Here is a 24488-nt window from a genome sequence, read left to right on the forward strand (position 1 = left end):
ACTGTTCTTGAGCTAATCTGAAGTCCACACGAAGTTTGGAGGTCTGTAGCTACTAACTCTGTGGAAAGTTGGCGGCTTCTGCGCACCTCAGCATGAGCTGACCCCGCTCTGTGATTTTACATGGCTGAGTTGCTGTTGTTCCCAATTACTTCTACTTTCTTATGATATCACTAACAGTTGACCATGGAATATTTAGTAGTGAGGAAATTTCACTTATTGAAACTTGTCGCATAGGTGGCAACCTATCACGGTCTGCATGCCCAGGTGCTTGATTTTATACACCTGTGGTCATGGAAGTGATTGGTACACCTGAATTCAATGATTTGGAGGGGTGTCCCAATACTTTTGGCAATATAGTGTACGTATATATTTCAATGATAAAAATGCTTTAACCAGAAAAAAAGAAAACTACATTGCACAAGCTATTTTAAACTGATCCTCATGTGACAAATCTGAAAGGTTTATAATCATTCAGTAGTGCTTTTGTAGCACTTGATTTTGATTATAAGTGTGTCTGAAAGCACCAAGCAGGCATTAGTACTTGTTACCATGGTTAATGTCTCAGGTAATTGTTACAAACAATATATTCCCTTACCAATGGTCACTTTGGTATTAAAGAATTGCAAAGATGAATTGCCAACAACTGCATCATGACTTTAATCCACCATTCAAATCACTGTCAATCACATAAGCAATATATGGTTTCCCATTCACAAAAATAAGCGTCACTCTTAATTTCATCCACTGGCCAGGATTAATGCAGACAACATCTTGTTTATGAAACTTAAGACCACATTTAAGTGATAAAGGCTCATTTAATTGCAAAGTTAAAGTTATATATTAAGCACAATATTATTAGATCAACAGAATTTTTAAAGTGCCATCAGAATAGAAACAAATGCATTCATGATCAATGTAGAGAACATCCATAAAGCAAAACAACCAATCCAAACAATTAGTCTTTTTGTTTTTATCCCGGTTTTCAAATCATCTGAATGTCAGGTTGATCATCGGGACACTGATCTCTCTGAAAGCCGCTCTTTGGTTTCTTGATATGCTTCAAACTTCTCCCTAAACTCATGAAGGAAGTTGTATTGCTATAAGAGACAACGAAGAAGCATCAACAACTGAGTTGTATGGTTAAGGGAAGTGATGTATTTAGGTTTTCGGATGGTGCCTCTTACCTTGACAGTCTGAATGGCTCCGCCCCCTCTCAGCTCCCTCAGGATTTCCAGAGCAGCAGTGGGCGTCATGGCGACAGAGAGCTGCAGCAGCAAACATGCAGCAACTGTGACAATGAAACGTAAGTTTAACTCCTAATCACACACAGGGCACTAACATTAATTATGACACTGCGCTCAGTTTGAGCATTTGATACTTGCTTAGTCCAGAGCGTCCCAGACCTCCATAACAACTGTGGAAGAATACAAGCACAATTACAATCTGATATTCTTCAATGGTCATGTATTTTCTAAACTAACATATTATGTATATATATGAAAGAAGTAATATTGTAATGCAGTAATATTGTGAAGTATTACAATTTAAAATGACTTTTCTATTTTAAAATGTAATTTACATTTCAGCACAAGAACCTTCAGAAATCATTTAAATATGCTAACTTGGTAATTAAGAAACATTTCATCATTACTTACCCTCATGCCGTTCCACACCCGTAAGACCTTTGTTGATCTTCAGAACACAAATTAAGATATTTTTGTTGAAATCGGATGGCTCAGTGAGACCTGCATAGCCAGCAATGACACTTCCTCTCTCAAGATTCATAAAGGTACTAAAACCATATTTAAATCGGTTCATGTGAGTACAGTGGTTCAATATTAATATTATAAAGCGATGAGAATATTTTTTGTGCGCCAACAAACAAAATAAAACAACGACTTATATAGTGATGGCAGATTTCAAAACACTGCTTCATGAAGCTTCGTAGCGTTATGAATCTTTTGTGTTGAACCAGCGGTTCGGAGCACCAAAGTCACATGATTTCAGCAGTTTGGCGGTTTGACATGTGATCTGAATCATGATTCGACACAAAAGATTCATAACGCTCCAAAGCTTCATGAAGCATTGTTTTGAAATCGGCCATCACTAAATAAGTCGTTATTTTGTTTTTTTGGCGCACCAAAAATATTCTCGCTGCTTTATAATATTAATATTGAACCACTGAACTCACATGAATTGATTTAAATATGTTTTTAGTACCTTTATGGATCTTGAGAGAGGAAATGTCATTGCTGGCTATGCAGGCCTCACTGAGCCATCGGATTTCAACAAAAATAAGATGAACGAAGGTCTTACGGGCGTAGAACGACATCAGGGTGAGTAATAAATGACATTATTTTCATTTTTGGGTGAACTAACCCTTTAATAAATGCTGCTGTCCTAAAAATAAATTTAAAATAACGTTTGCTTAAAACGAAATGGTTTGATATATATAAACTAAAACACATTTTTTCTGTTAAATTTGTTATAATAAAAGGAAAAATGATCGCATTTATTTTCCTGGAAGAGGAAGAATATCAGTGAATGGAGTAAATTTCCTACTGTATGACAGTCCTGCGTTGATTCTGCAGGCAGTCCTGCAGTTCTTCCAGAATGCAGCAGCACTGAGAAAGCTCTGGAGCGCCCCCGTCCGGGAAGGGGAGGTGGTGCACCCTGAGCCCACTCTGACAATAAACCTCTAACAGACTTGGCACTCTGTAGCGCACCAGCTCTCCTCTGGTACAGAACACAAACACGTCCTCCACACCCTGATCACACATCTCAGCTACACAAACACAAACCACTGATGAATCACAGTTATTCAGTTATTCGCATGTACACAATGCAAGTGGTGAACAAAACTGTTTATTATACAAAAGCAAACAAAAACATCCTAAGATTGAAATGTAATAATATTAACACGAACAGGCCCTGCTATATGCAAAAATGGCACAGCATAGGCTGAATAGGAAAAACAGTCTTTTTAATTTTGTAATAATTCACTGCATATCATGGGTGGTTGGCACAAACCATGCAAATGAACTAGCATGAAACAGAAATTGTGATCGTCTTCTCTTCCCTATTGTAAAGTATATCCAAGTGATTCGGCTTCTTAAATAAGAACAAAAATTACTGTGTGTGTCTGTGTCAGCTAGACTCACCAACATCTTTCTGCAGGTTTCTTCTGATTTCTTTATATCTGCATCCTGAAAGGAGCCAGAAATTAGGGCTGTACAATCAATCAAAATAAAACTGATATGTTATGGCTAAGTGCGTTTATCAAATCACAAATGCTTATTAAATATGTGCACTGTGTCAAGACAAGAAACATTGCTCAAATGCAATAGTCTTTGGTTTGGTGATAAATTGTGGGATGACCATTTGAACATAATGTCTCACTTGCAGATACCAAAAAAAAAGGAGTCTGGGAGATTAAATGCTGATTGCAACCTTCTACAAATCACTCCTTTATTCTGAACGGATTATAAAAGCAGACTGATTGCTATAAAAGGAGGGAAGAAGTACTTTTAATCATTGTGTTCTTGTGTTAGCAATGGTCACCTCCAAAGAAAGACATGCAGCTGTCATTGCTTTGCATCAAATTGTCCTCACATGCAAGGAAATGTGAGGTTCAACTGTAGTGAAGAAGGCTTCAGGACATCCTAGAGTGTCTAGCAAGCACCAGGGCTGTCTCCTCCTGAGAAGTCAGCTATGGACTTGTGTCACCAGCGGTGCAGAGCTGCTCAGTCCTGGCAGCAGGTGGGTGTGATGCATCTGCACCCACAGTGAGGTGAAGACTTTTGGACAATGGCTTTGTGTCAAGAAGGGCAGCAAAGAAGCCACTTCTCTCCAAGAAAAACTTCAATGACAGACTGAAATTCTGCAGCAAGTACAAGGATTGGACAGCAGAAGACTGGTGCAAAGTTGTTTTCTCTGATGAAGCCTGCTTCTGACTGTTTGGGACATTTGGAAAATAATGTCCAGAGAAGTAATGGTGAACGCTACCATGAGTCCTGTGTCGTGCCAACAGTGAAGCAAACTGAGACCATCCATGTGTGGGGCTGATTTTCATCCAACGGAGTGGCTCTCACAATTCTGCCCAAAAACACTGCCATGAATAAAGAATGGTATCAAAACGTCCTGTAAGAGCAACTTCTCCCAACGATCCAGGAGCATTGATGATCCGTCCATTTTACAGCATGATGGAGCACCATGTCACAAGGCAAGTGTTAAAGACCCACTTTAAAGGGTTAGTTCACCCAAAAATGATGAAAATAATGTCATTAATTACTCACCCTCATGTCGTTCCACATCTGTAAGACCTTCGTTCCTCTTCAGAACACAAATTAAGATATTGTTGATGAAATCTGATGGCTCAGTGAGGCCTCCATTGAGAGCAAAGCCATTCAAACTCTCAAGATCCATAAAGGTAATAAAAACATATTTGAATCAGTTCATGTGAGTTCAGTGGTTCAATCTTAATATTATAAAAGAACAAGAATACTTTTTGTGCACCAAAAAAAACCCCAAAATAACGACTTTTCAACAATATCTCATAATGGCCGATTTCAAACACTGCTTCAGAGCTTTACGTATTGAATCAGTGAATCAGAACGTGATTTCAGCAGTTTAGCCGTTTGATAGGAGATCTGAATCACTAATTCGAAACAAAAGATTCATAAAGTTCAGAAGTTTCATGAAGCAGTGTTTTGAAATCGGCCCATATAGATAATGTTGAAAAGTTGTTATTTAGTTTTTTTGGCGCACAAAAGTATTCTCGGCGCTTTATAATATTAAGATTGAACCACTGAACTCACATGAACTGTTTCAAATATGTTTTAGTACCTTTATGGATCTTGAGAGTTGAATGGCTTTGCTCTCAATAGAGGCCTCGATGAGCCATCGGATTTCATCAACAATATCTTAATTTGTGTTCGGAAGATGAACAAAGGTCTTACGGGTGTGGAACGACATAAGGATGAGTAATAAATTACATTATTTTCATTTTTGGGTGAACTAACCCTTTAAAGATGAAATGGCTGCAGAGATCATTACATTAAAATTTTGGATCCGTGGCCAGGCAACTCCCCGGATCTTGATCCAATAGAGAACCTGTGGTCAATCCTCAAAAGGAGAGTGGGCAAGCAGAAGCCCACAAATTGTAATCAACTCCGAGAACTAATAAGGCAAGAATGGATCGACATCGGTAAGGATTTAGCTGATATCCAGCATGCCAGAGCGAATTTCAGAAATTATGAAGAGCATGAAGGGTCAACACTGTAAATATTGACTCTTTGCATATATTGAATGTTTTTGCCTTATGAAATGAACTTGTGAAATGCTTGTCATTTGTTTTCCAGTATACCATAAAAATGTGAAATAATAATCTACAAATACTGAAGCAGCAAGCTTTGTGAAAATTTATGTCACTGCCAAAACGTGATCTGGTGTTTTCAGATAGGTTAAATTAGTATTGTAATTTTAGTTGTACAGGAAAATAAAATGATTATTTTTTCTTAAATAGTCTTTTTATTTTAAAATGAAATATTACATTAGTAATATTTGTTATTTTGTTTAATATTTGAATTTAGTAATTATTATTATTATTTTATAGTGATGTTGGTAAATAATCACAAAGTTTTGGGCCAAATTGTGCATCCCTACAAACAAGCAAAGCAAAACTGGAGCTTTTTTATTTTATTTTCTAAATAGCAATTTTTATTCGATTTATTTATTTAGATATTTTCTCTAGTAGAAATGGCCTCATTTATGGAATGAGCACACAGAGAGATATTATTCTTTTATCAATTAATTTTACCAGGTAAGGAACAGATGCCAAGAGACTGGGAACACTCCACCACTGACAGAGACAACCTGAAACACACACACACACACACACACACACACACACACACACACACACACACACACACACACACACACACACACACACACACCACAAATTACTCTCAATCATTGCTGAGTATATATATATATATATATATATATATATATATATATATATATATATATATATATATATATGCACAATTGCACGTGTATGTGTTACTCACCATGAGATCTGAAGAGGTGTGGCTTCCTCTTCCCCAAAATCATCTTCGTCAGATGAATCAAACTCACTTGTCCTCATTTTCCCAGTCTAACATGCACACAAATGTAATGACACCAATACTATTAATCACCCATACACTGACTTATGAGAGGTGAAATGTGAAACCGATATCCAGAACAGCAGCTTGTTCTGATGGTTCTGCTTATCTTATAATGTTGGAAAGGGCATGAGAAATTCAAATGCTTTCAGTGTAAATTTATTAGAAATATTAGTATAATATGGGTGACATTAATTAACAGGTTTATATATACAGTAATATTCTAGTTTGCACAACTAACTATATTTTCGCACTCGACAACTCGAAGTTATTCAAACGAAGGATGAATTACTACATAGAAAGATAAAGTTGTAAGCGAAAGAGAATCAACAACATCCAACTCACCGAGACACACCGCTCCCCTCTGCGCATGCGCGGAAATTTCAAAACATACTAAAAGAATTCGTCCAATCACGCCTCTGTTTATATAAGACACGCCCACTCCGCAGTTTCACTAAATCTGTGGATTAAATATTAATGAGTCGTATGCACGTTTAGCTTTACCAGCTTATTTGGAGTGAGTGAGCTATATAAATGTGCGTGTGTATCTATCCATACATACAAATAATATCTAGGTTACTGCGCAAAATATTCTCAGTATTCAAGTTAATCACAAAACACGCATAGAGTCCAAAATAATCTCAATACACTCTGGTATGTGTGTGTAAGTGAGATGGAGCCGAAAAATCAGCTCTTTTGCTGACTGTGCAAGAGCGCGTGAACGGTCCCAAAACACCGGACGGCGCGCGCGGCTCGTGTTCTGTCACTCCGCCCGCAGTCAGACGCAGTGCACGACACAGACCGGACACCGGGACACAAGAGCTCAGGGAGAGACACAGCCACAAAAACATGAGGTCGTCACTATGTCAGAGAAAAGGAATAACATTTCAGCTGAAAAAGAAATCTTGAAGATTTGCTTTCTGGTGAGTGGGCGCGCGCTGCACATTTACGGTCCCCTTTATTATTAATTGTTTTTATTATTAATAGCGTTAGTTTGATTATAATGATTTGTGCTGAACTGCATTTTTATAAATTATTTTTTAATAATGTGTTGTGTCGTTCTCAGGCTGCTGTGTAGAGTTTATATACTTGATTTACATTTGTATTGTATTGTGACTGTAAATTGTTTATGAAAATACTTATGAGAAGAAAAAAAAAACATTTATAAATCTGTTCGCACTCTCTGCTGTAGGGTGGAGCTCTTTGGCAGGTATCTTTCCCCCCACCTGGGATTCGCTGACTGGGCGACGAGCTCTAGGTAAAAACACATGGAGGTGATGATATTTGCTAAACTCCAACCCTAAATCTAACACTCACACAAACCTTTCTGCATATTTAGAGTTTGTTTTAGACAGTATTACGTTTTTCTCATGGTTACTGTTGGCTTGTCCTTACAATGTGGATGATTTCAGGTTCAATTATTCTTGTGGTGACTTGTTAAAGATATAATTGATAGATGGTCAGGGCTTACTATTCTTGTGGTGACTAAAAACAAAGAAACAAAACAAAACAAAAAAACATAAAATGGATAAGATAATCATGGCTAATAAGGAAGTATTAGGCATAAGAACCGTATTGTTGTATTGCATCTTACTACACCAACATAAATCTCAGCAGTCACCTGCAAATTAAAGCCTCTCCACAGACAATGTTTACAGACCTTTGAGACTGTGAGTTAAATGGTGTTTGTGTATCCTCACACAGAAAATGAAATCCCATGAGGGAGACATGGAAAGAGAGATCTCTAAGGTAACAAACACACACATTGACTCTCTTCAGCATGTTTGAGAAATAACAAGAAACTTTTGAGCATTAAATGCAATTTCTCTTTATCTTCATGGACCTTTAAATATTTATATTGTATTTAGATACTACTTACAGTACATTTGAACCCATAGTGTACTATAAGTGGTAACTAAATACATTTTTTAAATACAGAGATAGAATATTAAAGCACATTTTAGTTCATATTTCATGCTATCTCAAAATAGCACAGTTGAGTACACTTAGATGTTCTTAAGATGATCTGAAGAAGTACTAAAGAAGTATATTAAGTACAATTTAGTATATTAAGTACAAAATTAGTGCGTGAAAATAGGGCACTTTAAACGGTTAGTTCACCCAAAAAAGAAAATTATGTCATTAATGACTCACCCTGAAGTCGTTCCAAACCCGTAAGACCTCCGTTCATCTTCAGAACACAGTTTAAGATATTTTAGATTTAAATCGGACTAAATGTAAAATATCTTAATTTGTGTTCTGAAGATGAACGGAGGTCTTACGGGTTTGGAACGACATGAGGGTGAGTAATTAATGACAGATTTTTCATTTTTGGGTGAACTAACCCTTTAAGTATATTATAGAAATGTACGTGGAAAAATTATGGAAATGAATTCATAAAAATCATGGAAATGTCTTGCAATGCTCAGTTCTAAAACATTTAATTGTTACAAGTTGTTCTTTAAGAGTTCAATCTGCACATGATGATTAAATATCTTCAATGAGTATTCAGTCTCATCTGGATGTGTTGTGTTCAGGTTCAAGGCATGGTGTGTGAGTTGCGGGCAGGGTTTTCTCGTGCGCTGCTGGAGCTGAATCAGATTCAGCAGGGAGATACTGAGCTGCAGAGCCAGCTGGAGGACACGAGACATGGCTGCAACAAGCGTGCACTTCATCTAGAGAGTCTGGTGCTGTCCCTCAAGGTGAGGCCACACACACGTGTTTTAAATCTGTTTGTTTATTTAAAGGTGCCCTAGAATTAAAAATTGAATTTACCTCAGCATAGTTGAATAACAAGAGTTCAGTACATGGAAATGACATACAGTGAGTCTCAAACACCATTGTTTCCTCCTTCTTATGTAAATCTCATTAGTTTAAAAGACCTCCGAAGAACAGGCGAATCTCAACATAACACCGACTGTTACGTAACAGTTGGGATCATTAATATGTACGACCCCAATATTTGCATATGCCAGCCCATGTTCAGGACATTAGACAAGGGCAGCCAGTAACGTCTGGATCTGTACACAGCTGAATCATCAGACTAGGTAAGCAAGCAAAGACCATAACAAAAAATGGCAGATGGAGCGATAATAACTGACATGATCCATGATATCATGATATTTTTAGTGATATTTTTAAATTGTCTTTCTAAATGTTTCGTTAGCATGTTGCTAATGTACTGTTAAATGTGGTTAAAGTTACCATTGTTTCTTACTGTATTCACGGAGACAAGACTGTTGTTATTTTCTTTTTTTAAACACTTGCAGTCTGTATAATTCATAAACACAACTTCATTCTTTATAAATCTCTCCAACAGTGTAGCATTAGCCGTTAGCCACATAGCATAGCCTCAAACTCATTCAGAATCAAATGTAAACATCCAAATAAACACTGTACTTACGCGATTAGACATGCTGCATGACGAACACTTTGTAAAGATCCATTTTGAGGGTTATATTAGCTGTGTGAACTTTGTTTATGCAATGATAGAGTCGAGAGCTCGGGAGGGGGCGGAGAGCACGAGCAATTAAAGGGGCAGCAGCCCTGAATCGGCGCATTTCTAATTATGCCCCAAAATAGGCAGTTAAAAAAATGAATAAAAAAAAACTATGGGGTATTTTGAGCTGAAACTTCACAGACACATTCAGGGGACACCTTAGACTTATATTAAATCTTGTAAAAAACGTTTGATGGCCCCTTTAATAGGGACAATGCACATTAATGCACATCAGAATAAAATACAAAATACCGTAATATAGCAACATTGCTAATTTACATCTGTAGTCCTTAATGCAAACAAATACATTACTAATGAAAATATACAATTGAAGAGTTTATTTGCAAAAACAGATAACTCCGCTTTTATTAATTCTCACAAATCAATTCTCACAATATTTTTTTTATTGTGCATTCCAAGTAATATAAATCAAACTGCAGTTGGGTTGTTTTAATTAAGTAATAATAACAACAAAAAAAAACAGGTAACTTACAAAATTAAATTTCATTGAAAGTATGTTTTTTTTTTAATATTGTAATATATTTTATATTAAAAGTTGTTTTTAGCAAAAGCAGATAACTACAACAGTCGTTTTTTGGCAAAAGCAGATATCATTTTCACGTCTTTTCAAACTGACTTGCAGCCTTCTCACCTGACCTGAATACTGCGCGCTGATTCGCTAAAACAGACTTATTGGGTTGTGTTCACAAACAACAAGGGCACTTGTCGGTTTCTGCTGTAAAACGTGAACTCGTGATGCCTTTGGCAGTGGACAATACTGGCTTTTTTGACAAAATGTTTTTAGGGTTCAGAAAGTGCTATATGTGGAGAATAACGCACAGCAGTCAGTTCAGTTTTTTAAACCGGAACTCTTCAATTTTATGCATTACAACAGTCTAAATATGCATTACATTAATGACAACAATTCAATTACAAGTACCACAAGCTCAAGGAAAGAAAGAAAAAGAAGAATAAACAGTTAAATATATGATAAATAAAAATCTGAAGTCACTGTTTTCATGTGTCCTAGGAGGAGCTGGAGGAGGTACGTTGTCAGTTTCGTCAGCTCTGTGACACACAAGACAGAAAACCACCAGAGAATCCAGGAAGAGAGAAGTACACACACACACACATCCTAACCATAAACCTACCCATCACAGAAAACTTTTTTGCATTTTTACATTTTCAAAAAACATAATTCTGTATGATTTATAAGTTTGTTTCCTCATAGGGACTTAAAAAATGTCCCCACAAGGTCAAAATTTACTGTTATTACTATACTTGTGGGGACATTTGGTCCCCATAACGTAGGGAATACCAGTACACACACACACTGACATGCACAAATTTACCCATCGAATGTACGACTGAAACTGTGTTAAAGTATGTGTGCCGATGTGTGTATATATGAACGCAGTAATGGAGTGGATGACAGTAACGGACAGAGTGATGGTGCTGCTGAGGCTCCTCCCCTTTCATATGTGGGCGGAGCATTTCTCATACACTGTTACCTTCAAGGCTTACAGGTGTGGCAATGGGCCAGACAGAATACAGGTGAGCTTTCATTTTTTGAGTAAAAATGAAATTGAAGTTGCAATAATCTTTTCTTTCGTATTGTGACGTATATCCGAGTGAAACGGCTTCTTGAACAAGATAAAATGTAAGGCGGGACTTGATTTTGTCCATAAGGAATTAATTCGATGGCTGTGGTTTGCTGTTGCTGTGATCTCATGTGATTGTCACAACAGTAATCATGTCATCAGAAAAGAGAAGAGGTGTCATTGCAAGAGGGAGGGGAAGTTATTTTGATTAAAGATTACCAGGGCGCATTAATTAATTACTAGCATGAAAAAAACACCATTTATAATAAAACTGCAGTATTCCAGAAAAAATCAGAATGGTCCATTTCATAGTGACTTTACAATATATTGCTCATATACAAAATAAATTGTTAAGTATTAAATAATATGTGGTGGGAGTTAAATGAGGAGAAGTAAATGATATTAAAAAAACCTTTAACTTTTCTGTTTCAGGTGTAGATGCTCTTTCCTGCCACGTAACACACAGCTGCTTACGGCGAGGTAAATCATCTCCCCTCCAAGCATTTTAACTGCTCAATATTCACACGTGGATCCTCATGTCCCTCTGTCTCTTTCTGTCAGGCAGGAGGAGGGGTGTGGTGGAGCTGCTGTTGCAGTCTGAACGCGATTATGTGTCTACTTTGAATCAGCTCTATGAGAAATATAAATCTGCAGAGCAAAAGTAGAGAACTTCAATCATTATAACTATTTCATGTGACCTCTGTCTGTACCTCACGCTATAACAAGCATGTTTGTGTGTTTCTGAGACAGTGTGGCATTTGTAAAGCATATTGATCAGATGCTGCAGCGCCACCTGCTGTTCCGCAACACCCTAGAAGAACGTCTGACCACGGATGAGAGAAGCTGTGCAGCTGGAGATGCTTTTCTCAACCTCACTGGACAGAACAACGTAATGCCATATTATTACTAAAATAATAATCTGTTGTCCTTCATTAAATGTATGAAGAGACAGCAAAGATTTTTACATTGTTACAAAATATCTATTTCATATTAATGCTGTTCTTTTGAACTTTATATTCATCAAAGAATCCTGAAAAAAATGTGTTTTCAAAAAAATATTAACTGTTTTCAACACTGATAATAATAAGAAATGTTTCTCGCATCAAATCATCATATTGGAATGATTTCTGAAGGATCATGTGACACTGAAGACTGGAGTAATGATGCTGAAAATTCAGCTTTACCATCAGAAATAAAAACATTTTAAAATATATTACAGTAGAAAACAGTTATTTTAAACTATAATAATATTTCACAATATTACACAATAAATGTAGCAATGGTGCGCTTTAGAGACTTTTTTAAAAAACATAAAAAACTACAGACCTCAAACTTTTAAAAATAAATGCATTCATTCATTACTTGTCTTTCTGCAGAAGTGTTTCTCTGATGCATATCTTGGATATGTGTCCAGTCTGGGAACTGTCCTGAGAACAGAGTTCAATCCACAAAGCACACAGGCAAGATCTTCCTGTTTCACATTATGAAACATGTTACAATATTTATAGTTTTGAATGCAAGGGACTTTCAAATGAGTCTAGACTAGGGCTGCGTTCCAGTTCGGTTTTAGACACGCACTCGCAAACTTCCCTAAACACTTCCCCTCGGGGGAATCCCTGCCGCCATTTTGAAGTGTGTTCCACTTTGTGAAGTGGACCAGGGAAGTTTATATGGACAGACCCTCGCTCCCTCGATTTTGACCGAGGGAGCGAGTCTACTTCATATGTACACTTCAGGCAGCTCCATAACCCACAATGCAACACGATTGTGACGTCACCGCATATCGCGTTTAATTTACCCCACCACAAACAACTCTATGATATATTAATTATGTTTTAAACATTTAAAACACACATATATACATATAGAATGCTGTATTAAACAATTTTGTAAGGGGAAAAAATAAATAATAAATCAGCTCCATTGCGGATTCCAAGTGATCAAGGGCTTAGGACCATACAAAGGTTCAGCCCATACAAAGGTTCCGCCAGAAGTGGGCACTCGTGCAACGTAAGCAATGATGTACATCCGAGTCAACGAGACCGAGTGAAGTTAGCGATGGAAGGGCATTTAAAAACCGAACTGGAACGCAGCCCATAGCAACCAGGCCCAGTTATATCTAAGTGCACGTACAAGCCAATTGATTTTTACTTTTATGTAATATTGGTTTCAGGTGATTATTTGTTGTTTTTCTGCTAGGAGGAGAAAGAGAGCTGCAGATTGCTTTCACTGCTGTTCGCTCCTGTTTCCCGCATCCACGCATACCTGAACATTATACAGGTTAGTCACACACTTGCAATGAATTGTTAGCTGTAAAAAAAAAAAAAAAAAAGTTATTTTCATATGTTAAATTGGGTAAATCCTTTTGAGGTGAGATTATTTTAGATGAGTGAACTTCTGCGCTACCAATTGTTTTTTTTTCCAGCAGAATTTTTTTTATAAGGAGACGACTCTGGGTCTAGAAAAACATAATGATTGGATCATATGTGCCTTGAAAGCCATCAAACAAAAACTGACATCAATGAAACATCTTATAAAAGTTTAAATGTTTGGTTAAAACAGTTTAGCTGTTTTTAATATCATATCTCATATACAATACCATTCAAACGTTTGTGGGCAGTAAGATATTTTATATGTTTTTGGAAAAATTCTCTGATCAAAAATACAGTACAATTGTGAAATATTATTATACACACACACACATATATGTATATATATATGTGTGTGTGTGTGTCACAGTACGTGGCTAATAACTAAGAGCATGATGAAGGAGATTCTCAAAATAGTCCTTTATTGAAGATTCCACCAAGGAAACACACAAGAGTTCACTTACAGAATAGCACACTCAAACACTGACAAGACAGGACAATGAACTGACCAAACCAGGGAGTACTTATACTAGGACTAAATGGGGGAATTAACGAGTTAATTAACAAGGGACAGGTGAATGAGATGAAACAGAGACACATGGGAAAATTGGGTCAACTGAGGATGAGCAAACAAAAGGTGTACACAATGAAAACAAAGACAAAACAGTACAAAACCCTGACTATATATACAGGTGCTGGTCATATAATTAGAATATCTTGAAAAAGTTCATTTTTTATATTGTAAAATATTTTTTAAAAAATGAAACTTTAATTTATACTAGATTCCCTACGTGTAAAGTAAAACATTTCAAAAGTTTTTTTTTATTTTTTTTATTTGTTGATTAGAGCGTACAGCTCATGAAAGTCCAAAATAAAAAAAAATCCAAAAAATCCAGTATCTCAAAATATTAGAATATTTACATTTGAGTTTCATTACATGACCATCCCTACAGTATAAATTCCGGGTATCTCTTGTTCTTTGAAACTACACTAATGGGGAAGACTGCTGACTTGGCAATGGTCCAGGAGACAATCATTGACAGCCTCCACAAAGAGAGTAAGTCACAGATGGTTATTACTGAATGTGGTGGCTGTTTACAGAGTGATGTATCAAAGCATATTAAATGCAAGGTTGACTAGAAGGAAGAAATTGGGTAGGCAAAGGTGCACATGCAACAGGGATGACCACAAGCGTGAGAATATTGTTAAGTAAAGCCGATTCAGACACTTGGGAGAGCTTCACAATGAGTCAATGAAGCCGGAGTCAGCACATCAAGAGTCACCACACTCGGACATCTTCAGGAAAAGGACTACCAAGCCACTTCTGAAACAGAAACAACGTCAGAAGCATCTGACCTGGGCTAAGGAGAAAAAGAACTGGACAGTGAACAGTGGTCGAAAGTCCTCTTTTCAGATAAAAGTAAATTTTGCATTTCATGTTGAAATCATGGTCCCAGAGTCTGAAGGAAGACTGGAGAGGCACAGAATCCAAGCTGCTTGAAGTCTAGTGTGAAGTTTCTGAAGTCAGTAATGATTTGGGGGGCCGTGACGTCTGCTGGTGTTGGTCCATTGTGTTTTATCAAGTGCAAAGTCAATGCAGCCAGTTTCCAGGAGATTTTGGAGCACTTTATGCTTCCATCTGCTGACAAGCTTTATGGAGATGCTGATTTCCTTTTCCAGCAGGACTTTAGCACCTGCCCACAGTGCAAAAACCACTTCCAAGTGGTTTGCTGACCATGATATTACTGTGTTTTATTGGCCAGCCAACATGCCTGACCTGAATCTATGGGATATTTTCAAGAGAAAGATGAGGAACAGTCGATCCAACAATATACAGATGATCTGAAGGCTCAATAGTGCCTCAGCAGTGCCACAGGCTGATCACTTCCATGCCACACTTCACTGACGCTGTAATTTGTGCTAGGAGCAAGTCATTTGCTGTAATATGTGCTGCCAACCAAGTATTGAGTGCACAAATTAACATACTTTAAAGAACTTGAACTTTTCTGTTTTGAAAATCCATTTTTTGATTGATCTTAGGAAATATTCTAATATTTTGAGATACTGGATTTTGGACTTTCATGAGCTGTACTTTTGAAATGTTTTACTTTACATGTAGGGAATCTAGAATATATGAAAGCTTCATTTTTAAAAATAATTTACAATAAAAAAATGAACTTTTTCACGATATTCTAATTATATGACCAGCACCTGTGTGTGTATATATATATATATATATATATATATATATAAGCCACGCAATATCGTGTTCAATATCGATATGTATCGCCGTCGATATTGAACGCGATATTGCGTGGCTTATCAGTGAAATACGGCTCTGTCTATTAAATGCCGCTTCATTTGAAAGCAGGTGATGGCGATTTAGCGGTAATCAGGGAACCAGCTTTACTGAAGAAATGCGCGTGACAAAAGCATTCGATACATCGCCCAGCCCTAATATATATATATATATATACATACAATGTAATTTATTCCTGTGATGGCAAAGCTGAGTTTTCAGCATTGTTACTCCAGTCTTCAAGGTCACATGAACCTTCAGAAATCATTAGAATATGGGGCCAGTTGTTCTGATCGGATTCCGGCTTTCGGATTGGATTGAATCTTGAAAATTCTTCTGAAATCAGATTAGATCACGGAATCCAATCCTAGCTTTAATCTGGATCAAACTTTCAGTTTGTGTTGTTCAAAACTTGTCAGTAGGATTTGGATAACTTTGATCCAAAAAATCAGGATTATCCTGATCCCAACAGGGGGTAGGATTTCAAGGTGGATTCCAGGAGGAATATGTAGTAAAACTTTAAAACTGGTCAAAAATGTATATCATAAACATTTATATCATGTAATATACATACATACAACATTTTTTTATTTTGCTCTTGATTAGTTTAACTGTTAAATAAATTAGAAGTAGACATTAACCTACATATTTAGCCTTTCGGTAACCTACTGTAAAGTAAAAACGATTTTGGTGCCATAATACAATCCCCAAACAGCAGTAAATATCCAACAAAAATATATTTAATTCAAAACCCATATTCTCTCTATCATCATGTCAGCACTGGTAATCCAGATTTAGTAATCTGGAAAAGTGTGTATCTGGATCATGGTGATCCAATCCAAATTTTCTTTGAAAAACCAGCACAAAGTAAGATGGATTACCTGATACTGGATAGCAAAACATGGGATTTCCAAATCCAGCTGGCCATAATGATTTGCTGCTCAAGAAACATTTCCTATTATTATCAATGTTGAAAACAGTTGTGCTGCTTAATTTTTTATGTAGCTGCATATTATTCAAAGTATAATTTATTCAAAGTATATACAGCTCTGGAAAAAATTAAGAGACCACTCCAAGTTCAGAAATCAATGTTAAGTGGTCTCTTAATTTTTTCCAGAGCTGTATATACATACTCGATGAGCTTCCATTTTAAGTACATCACTGCAAACATGTTTGTGTTAGCTTTTTACGAACTGAGAGATGAGTTAAAATCATTTTCTGTGGTAATCGACACGATAGCATGACATAAGCTGCATCTCATTTCGAAGGCTGCATCCTCCGGAGGTCTCATTTGAAGGCTGCATACATCATTGAGGTGGTCTCATTTAAGAAATGTAACCCTAATCCTCAATGACACACGCAGCATTCGAAATGAGCCATGGACATGTGCTGAATTCGAAAACCACATACTAGTATACTACCCGTACTACCTTTTATCATATCTTTCTATAGCAGAAATAGCAAGAGTAGTATGCTAATATGTGGTTCCGAATTCAGCAACAATCAACAGAGTTCAAGATTTCATATTCATATTATTCACAATATTCTATTAACAATCTTTAGTTTCAGTCAGTACTGAAATGTGCAACCTTAATCACCTAATGTTGTACTGAATTTAAGAATATATAGTCAAGATATTTCTGAACTTCCAAATGTAGAAATAGAGAAAATGTTGTGATGCTAGACGTGACACTGGGGTTGTAACCCGTCAGTTGGCACTGAATGCTACAGCACAGTTGAGCAGGTCCAGATGGCATTACTGCATTGCTGAACTCGTGCCACCCTAGGTCTGCTTTGCTCACTACTGCGCTACTGTCTGAGAAAGTTCAAGTATATCATTGCAGAGCATTTCACTACTGTACATACAGTGCACATTTTCTTCCTAAAATGCAGTCTGCTATTTTCTAAGGGATCTTCATTTCCAGTGTTGCTACAAAAGTCACTGCGTCTTCTCCGTTGCACTTCCTATTTCCACCAGGCTCTGTTACGCAGCTCAGGCGCTGGGCACGCAGACTGGTGTTCACTACAGGAGAGCGAGCGGGTGCTGTGGGATCTCTGCACAAGCTGTCACATGACCTTGGAGAAGGCGGGGCCATGCGAAGAGGGGGTGGTGCCTAAACAAGTGTCAGTCTTTTTTGATTATTTTGTCTGTCACTTATGCCTTTAGTTAATGTGAATTTTATGAAGTGCTCTTCTGTCTAACTGGATAAAACTGGCTTTTGTAGCAGGTGGTTGATGCTAATTTGAGTGTGTCTGCAGTTTGAGAAGCAGGTGCTGTGCCGAGAGCCCCGACTGTGGTCCTTCCGCCTTTACTAAGTACTGTGCCAACACCAATGTGGATTTAGCCAGCGTCACAGCGGGCGCAGGCATAGACAGCACTGTACACCAGAGGAAATGCTGTCGCGTTGGCATCTCACGGACACTACCTCGGCCCAGTGGCATCTTAAGGTACTCCAGCGTGTCATCAGAAATCAGAGCAAAATAAAAGTCTCTACATCAAATATTTCTAGAGCTACATCAGTCACAATTTCTGACTGGATCAAAATAAATAAATACATTTGCATACAGCCTAATAATCTGTTAAAAATCTGACTGATAACTTAAAGCAATTTCTATCCGATTTCAAGAGATGATGCAGATCTTAAAAAATATATATAAGCATTTGAATCTGGCTACTTACGTAACTGGATACAGATAAACCTTTATCTCTTCAAATAATAAAATAATAAAAAACAAAATAATTACTTACAAATAATAAATACCAAATATTTAAAAGCAAAATATAACAAATTAAATTAAACTCAAGGGAGGTTAATCAGTGTGAATATGAAATGTATTGAATTGGATCAAACTTTGGAGCCTGCAAGTACAGATTATATTTTAAACATTTCTATGCTGTAGTGCAATGACAAAATAAATGCCAATTATTTAACTTTCAAACAATCTTTTATCTTCATAATATTACATAAAGTTGTGTTGAAACAGAAATAGCGACAGATTAACGAAAAAGAAAAAAAATAAGGTGAGATGTGGTCCAGTTATGACATTTTGATTGAAAATTATGAGGTCATTAAAAAATGTATGTGTATATATATATATATATATATATATATATATATATATATATATATATATATATATATATATATATATATATATATATATATATATATATATATATAGGGCTGTCAAAATAACGCGTTAAAAAAAATAACGCAGATTAATCAATTCCGTATTGACCTTTGAACCTGGAGCCATTCTAGCCACCATTCGACTGTAAAATGAAGGAGGGAGACGACTGCTGCGCTGATGGACAGAACGAGCAGAGCTCCTCCCTTGTGCGCGCGATAAAGTAAGCACCGTCTTTGCACTCTCTCTACCTCACACATAATAATCTAAATCAACTGACACAATGCTAAAAGTTCGTAAGACCGAATCCATGTTTCACGAGGCGCATTCGGAGAATGTTTTTCCTGAATAACCGCTGGGTGTGAATAGAGCTCAAAAGAACGTCACCTCATCTTCTCTGACGGACGCCCTGCACGTGCAGCTGACATAAACCACACTTTCAGTAAACAAAAAGAAAATCCTATCCAGTGGTGAAGTGTTTTCTGTGTTGACAAATCTTTTGCGATGTCCTAATAACAGTCGTGATTCGCACGCAACGCGTCAACGTCCGCTAATGTCCAATTCGTGACCTAATGACTCATTTGAACAGATTCATTTTAATGAATCATGACAACAACTGATCTGTCCACACGGTCTATAATGAATCATTTACTCGAACAACTCTGAAATGTGAACATAAGTGTGCTTACCCCATTTAGCAAGAGTGGTTAGTAAAATTAGCCTTAATAATCCACAGTATTTTCAGGTTATTTAAATGACAATGTGTAGTAAATTAAGCCTACCTATAAAATCAGTTAGTTTAGACTGGAGTGAGGTGAAACCAGAACAAAGCAAGCTGTTGTTAGCTAGGTGCATTCAGTTTATGGTAGAAAATTATATTAGTTAATATAACTTCTAAATTCTACTTTTGAATACTTTTCAGGTTTAGCAAAATAAAATCTTTTTTTTTTTTTTTTTTTTTTTTTTTTTTGCAAGGAGGGCAAGAAAGAATTACAGTGAGAGTGACGAGTACTTTATTGTCAGTATCGGGCTCACAGATCACATGGGTAGGGCACTTTTTACTGTTTGTGTGGATGACCTCACCACTGTCACCACCAAAGACCATTTTTGACCCAGGAAAAACCCTGAATTGATTCATTTGAATTGAAATATTTAATACTTTCACAGCAAAAATTATGTATGCGATTAATTTAGATTAAATAATCAAAGAGTATGTAATTAATTAGATTAAAATTTTTAATCGATTGACAGCCCTAATATATATATTATATATAATAAAATGAAACATACATGGATATAATGATTAAATGTAATAGGGATTGTAATTTGAATTTTTGCTTACCTATACTAAACAATAAAAGTGCATTCTGGGAAAATGTGAATGTAAATTATCAATATAAAAATATGCATAATAAAACAGCAAATGTCTCCACTCAGAAATGGCCGTGAGCATATGTGTGCGCTGCCCCCTGGTGGCTGGACTACAGAGTACATGTGGAATGGCAGCGCAGGGCAGAGCCCCACGGGTCCCATCTGCGTACCCTTCCCTCGTCATCCTAGAGAGGTCAGCCGGTTTCTGAACCCTGGGCCACCTGTTGGTGTAGGGGAAAACCTCACCACTGCTGCCAAGAGTCAGAGCTCCTCTGCTGGTCTGGCTGTACGCGTTTGTGGGTCTCCCGGGCTCGATGGACGCGTTTACACATCTGACCTGTGCCCTCCACCCCCTCGTCTCGACGACGGGGACACAGACTGTGATGTGGCCGACGCATCCATGTTTGACTTCTCCTCTGTGACGACCTGTAGCCCAGATGAAACTTTAAATCGGCTCAGAGGAGTGGAGGCTCGTGATGATGAGGACGATGATGAAGAGGACAGTGAGGTTCCAGTTCTCCTCAAACCTTCATACACTCACAACACTTCAGCCGTTCAGGCGGGGGGAAGCATATGCATGCCGTGGCAGATCCCCAGACGGGCTCCTATTCCTGCCGAGGTTCGCATTGGGATGCAAGGAAAAACACGTGCCCCAAAACCACACCGAATCCCCGCCAGTGCCTTTCGGCCGATTTGGGACCCAATTTACTCACAGGTTTGAGGCATCACACGGAAATTAGCACAAGCCTACTGCATCCTACTATTTTTAATCACAATTTTTTTCCTCTTATGTCTACTTATAATGTCAGTCAAGCTGTTTTGCACCAAAACATTGTAATTCAGTTTCAGATAAACATTTTACACAGTTTTTTGTGTAGATGTGTAAGTTACAGTATGTTGTTTTTTCAAGAAGAGCAACTGTTTTTTTGTGACATGACCACTTGAAATACAGTTAAAATCAAGCAAGTCTGAAATGGAGAAGCAAATAATACCAAAAGACTAACAAAAACACTCACCTTTTTTCTTTCAGGGTGATGCGACACCTGCAAAAGAGAACTCTGTGTCTTTCAGCTCAACCAATCAGATCATTAATCAGCAGCAAGAGAGTGACCAATCACGGTAAGAGGCGTATGTCTGTGTTTGGAATAACATGCTACCTTGATGACCTGCCAAAATGTGCAGTATAAGACAGAACAAGACAATAACCTCGGTTATAAAAACAGTAATGCGTTTATGTAATTTTTTTATCGATGCATTTATGTAATTTTTTATAAATCGATGCCTCGCAAATCGAGAAATGATTCTGGATCGATTCTGAGTTTTCCAAAATTCATCGTGGTTCTCTCTTGAATCGATTCTGAGTTTAGTTTTTAACAGCAGATGGCGCTCTAAGCTAGTTTTTAACTCCACACTCAAATGCTCATGAAGAAGAGTGCTCATGTGTTCGGCTGAGTCTGAGAATGTATTTGCACCTTTATGAGGTAAGATTAATGTAAACAGCCCACTGCAAACACCTTTGTAATTGGTTTCAACCTTTTCAAAATTTCCTGAATGATTATTTTATAGAAGGTTCAAGTGGTGTGTGTAAGGAATTGGAAGGAAGCAGAGTACATGCAGCGCCATCTGCTGTTGAAAACTAAGCTCAGAATCTATTCGAAAGAGAATTGCGATGCATTCGGAAAATCAATCCAGAATCATTTCTCGATTCGCAATGCATCAATTTATTATCCCAGCCCTAATAAAAATGTATTTCAAACAGCCAGATTATCATTCATTCCTATTATTCAATTTGAACTAAAGACCATTTCATTTTGGATGCAGGTCCCATCCATGTATGTAAAATACTTAGTCAACATGAAATCAAAATTTAATATTATTTTTATGGAATATTCCAATGTGTATTATGTAAGGGATAACGTACAAGGTGAAGTGTCTGGGTTTATTTTGGCTGGATGTACATTATCCCTTACTTAACCATGCACACCATTTTATTATTTTTTAAAATATGCCCTTTAATCTTTAATCAAATCAAATAATCTTTAACCAAAAACATTAACGTCCCCTCCCTTCCTCCCCGCAATGACATCACTTCTCTGCTGACATGTGCCCCACCACAGGGCGGGGCAGTAATCCGTCCCTTCCAGCAACCTGTCACTCACATGATATTGCAGCAATTAGCAAACCACAATGATCCAATCAATTCCCAGAAGACAAAATCAAGTCCTGCCCTTGTGTCTCATTTGAGAAGCTGTTTCACATGTATACACATCAAAATAAGAGTGGCTGCTCACTGCAGAGTCATGGGTGGAGCATAAAGTCAAGCTTCCCCTCTCTAGATGTAATTTGGGCATAATAGGTGGAGCTAGAAAGTCCAACCACTAACCCTACCAATAACACTCTCCCTTCACCCATTAGATCCACAGAGGTGGAGCTGGACTAGGTCAAGCTTAACCCATGACATCTAGAGATGTCATTTGGCTCTGCAGAGAGCACCACTTGCAAAATAAGGAAGAAAAGATGACCACAATTTCCGTTGTGAAATCCTTCAACAAAACCAACAAAAGCATTTTTTATACAATGGTGAAAATACATTTCAAACAACTTGCTAAGATCACACAGCTCCCTACTGTGTATCATCACGGTAGATTTTAATGTAATCGCAGTTTTAAGTTTGGAGTGTTTTCTTTGCTTCATTTTAGCATCATATACAACAGCACTCACCTCTGAGGTCACTGTCTGCAGAGCCACCAAACTCCAAACTATATATTTATCCACAACAGAATATTGTGAAATAGTGATTTAAAATAAAAACGGCAGGCTATTCCAAACATACCCAATGAAGATTTATCTGAAGGCTCAGTACTGTATGTCAATACAATTATGTGCATAGTGATCCCTGTGCTAAACCTTGATGCCATTTAAAGGGTTGGTTCACCCAAAAATGAAAATTCTGTCATTAATCACTCACCCTCGTGTCGTTCCACACCCGTAAGACCTTCGTTCAGCTTTAGAACACAAATTAAGATATTTTTGATGAAATCCGATGGCTCAGTGAGGCCTCCGTTGCCAGCAAGATAATCAACACTTTCAGACATATTTAAAACAGTTCATGTGACTACAGTGGTTCAAACTTAATGTTATGAAGTGACAAGAATACTTTTTGTGAGCCAAAAAAAGAAAATAACGACTTTTCAACAATATCTAGTGATGGGTGATTTCAAAACTGCTTCATGAAACTTTATGAATCTTCACTAATCTTTTGTTTCGAATCAATTATTCAGAGTGTGTATCAAACTGCCAAAGTTACATGAACCACTGATTAGAAACAAAATATTCATAAAGCTTCAAAGCTTCATGAAGCAGTGTTTTGAAATCACCCATCACTAGATATTGTTGAATAAAGTCGTTATTTAGTTTTTTGGCGCACAAAAAGTATTCTCGTCGCTTCATAACATTAAGGTTGAACCGCTGTAGTCACATGAACTGTTTTAAATATGTCTTTAGTAGCTTTCTGGGCATCTGAAAGTGTTATCTTGCTGGCAACGGAAGCCTCACTGAGCCATCGGATTTCATCAAAAATATCTTAATTTGTGTTGTGAAGATGAACGAAGGTCTTAAGGGTGTGGAATGACATGAGGGTGAGTAATAAATGACAGCATTTTCATTTTTGGGTGAACTAACCCTTTAAGTGCACTACAAAGTAGTAATGTGTGTATTTGTGGTTTTAGATCTGCATATAGAGGTACTGGAGTCCAGCGGGCTGAAGCAGTGTGGCATGACAGTGAGGACAGTGAAGGACCCTGCAGTACAGTCTGACACACTCTCATCCCAGGAAACAATTAATATTCATGAGTCTGCACTGGTGCAACCAATCACACACCGGGAACTTCTCTAATTCAGCTAATGAAATAACCGCACTCTTTTTTCTTTTTTATAAATGGCGACGGTTCCTCTCACTGTGAACTGACACGCAGCACCAGCACACTCAGGACAGCTAAATTCAACACGTTTTCCAGCATGATTGATTTGATTTGTCAGCGACACTTTAAA

General features: G+C 37.3%; 3 protein-coding genes and 1 long non-coding RNA gene across 5 annotated transcripts; 3 read left to right on the top strand and 1 right to left on the bottom strand.

The window, feature by feature from the left end:
• Nucleotides 1-650: 650 nt before the first annotated feature.
• Nucleotides 651-6526, bottom strand: cdkn3 (cyclin dependent kinase inhibitor 3). 2 transcript variants are annotated; one of them, XM_067385404.1, is made up of 8 exons: nt 6516-6522; nt 6075-6160; nt 5819-5874; nt 3162-3206; nt 2563-2785; nt 1383-1414; nt 1185-1288; nt 651-1097 (listed from the first exon to the last, which is right to left on the bottom strand). In XM_067385404.1, exons 2-8 carry the CDS (start codon nt 6149-6151, stop codon nt 1008-1010), a joined length of 627 nt encoding a protein of 208 aa, XP_067241505.1. In that variant the 5' UTR covers nt 6152-6160; nt 6516-6522; the 3' UTR covers nt 651-1007. The 2 variants fall into 2 exon arrangements, with proteins under 2 accessions (XP_067241505.1, XP_067241506.1); XM_067385405.1 differs by lacking the exon at nt 5819-5874 and having other exon boundaries at nt 6516-6526.
• Nucleotides 6527-6963: 437 nt separating this feature from the next.
• LOC137020775 (rho guanine nucleotide exchange factor 33-like) lies at nt 6964-10867 on the top strand. Its single transcript, XM_067386779.1, has 5 exons — nt 6964-7093; nt 7363-7444; nt 7875-7919; nt 8708-8872; nt 10700-10867. The coding sequence occupies exons 2-5, from the start codon at nt 7439-7441 to the stop codon at nt 10865-10867; spliced, it is 384 nt and encodes a 127-aa protein (XP_067242880.1). The 5' UTR covers nt 6964-7093; nt 7363-7438.
• Nucleotides 10868-11831: 964 nt separating this feature from the next.
• On the top strand, nt 11832-12731 carry LOC137020274 (uncharacterized). The gene is made up of 3 exons (XR_010895173.1): nt 11832-11931; nt 12021-12159; nt 12647-12731. It is a non-coding gene; the product is annotated as an uncharacterized lncRNA (long non-coding RNA).
• Nucleotides 12732-13517: 786 nt separating this feature from the next.
• Nucleotides 13518-24351, top strand: LOC137020723 (uncharacterized). The gene is made up of 6 exons (XM_067386647.1): nt 13518-13550; nt 17917-18062; nt 18198-18386; nt 20505-21153; nt 21469-21557; nt 24167-24351. Exons 2-6 carry the CDS (start codon nt 18010-18012, stop codon nt 24252-24254), a joined length of 1068 nt encoding a protein of 355 aa, XP_067242748.1. The 5' UTR covers nt 13518-13550; nt 17917-18009; the 3' UTR covers nt 24255-24351.
• The last annotated feature ends 137 nt before the right edge of the window (nt 24352-24488 follow it).

The sequence above is a fragment of the Chanodichthys erythropterus genome, chromosome 5, assembly GCF_024489055.1.
Source record: "Chanodichthys erythropterus isolate Z2021 chromosome 5, ASM2448905v1, whole genome shotgun sequence".
In the NCBI taxonomy this organism is placed as follows: domain Eukaryota; kingdom Metazoa; phylum Chordata; class Actinopteri; order Cypriniformes; family Xenocyprididae; genus Chanodichthys; species Chanodichthys erythropterus.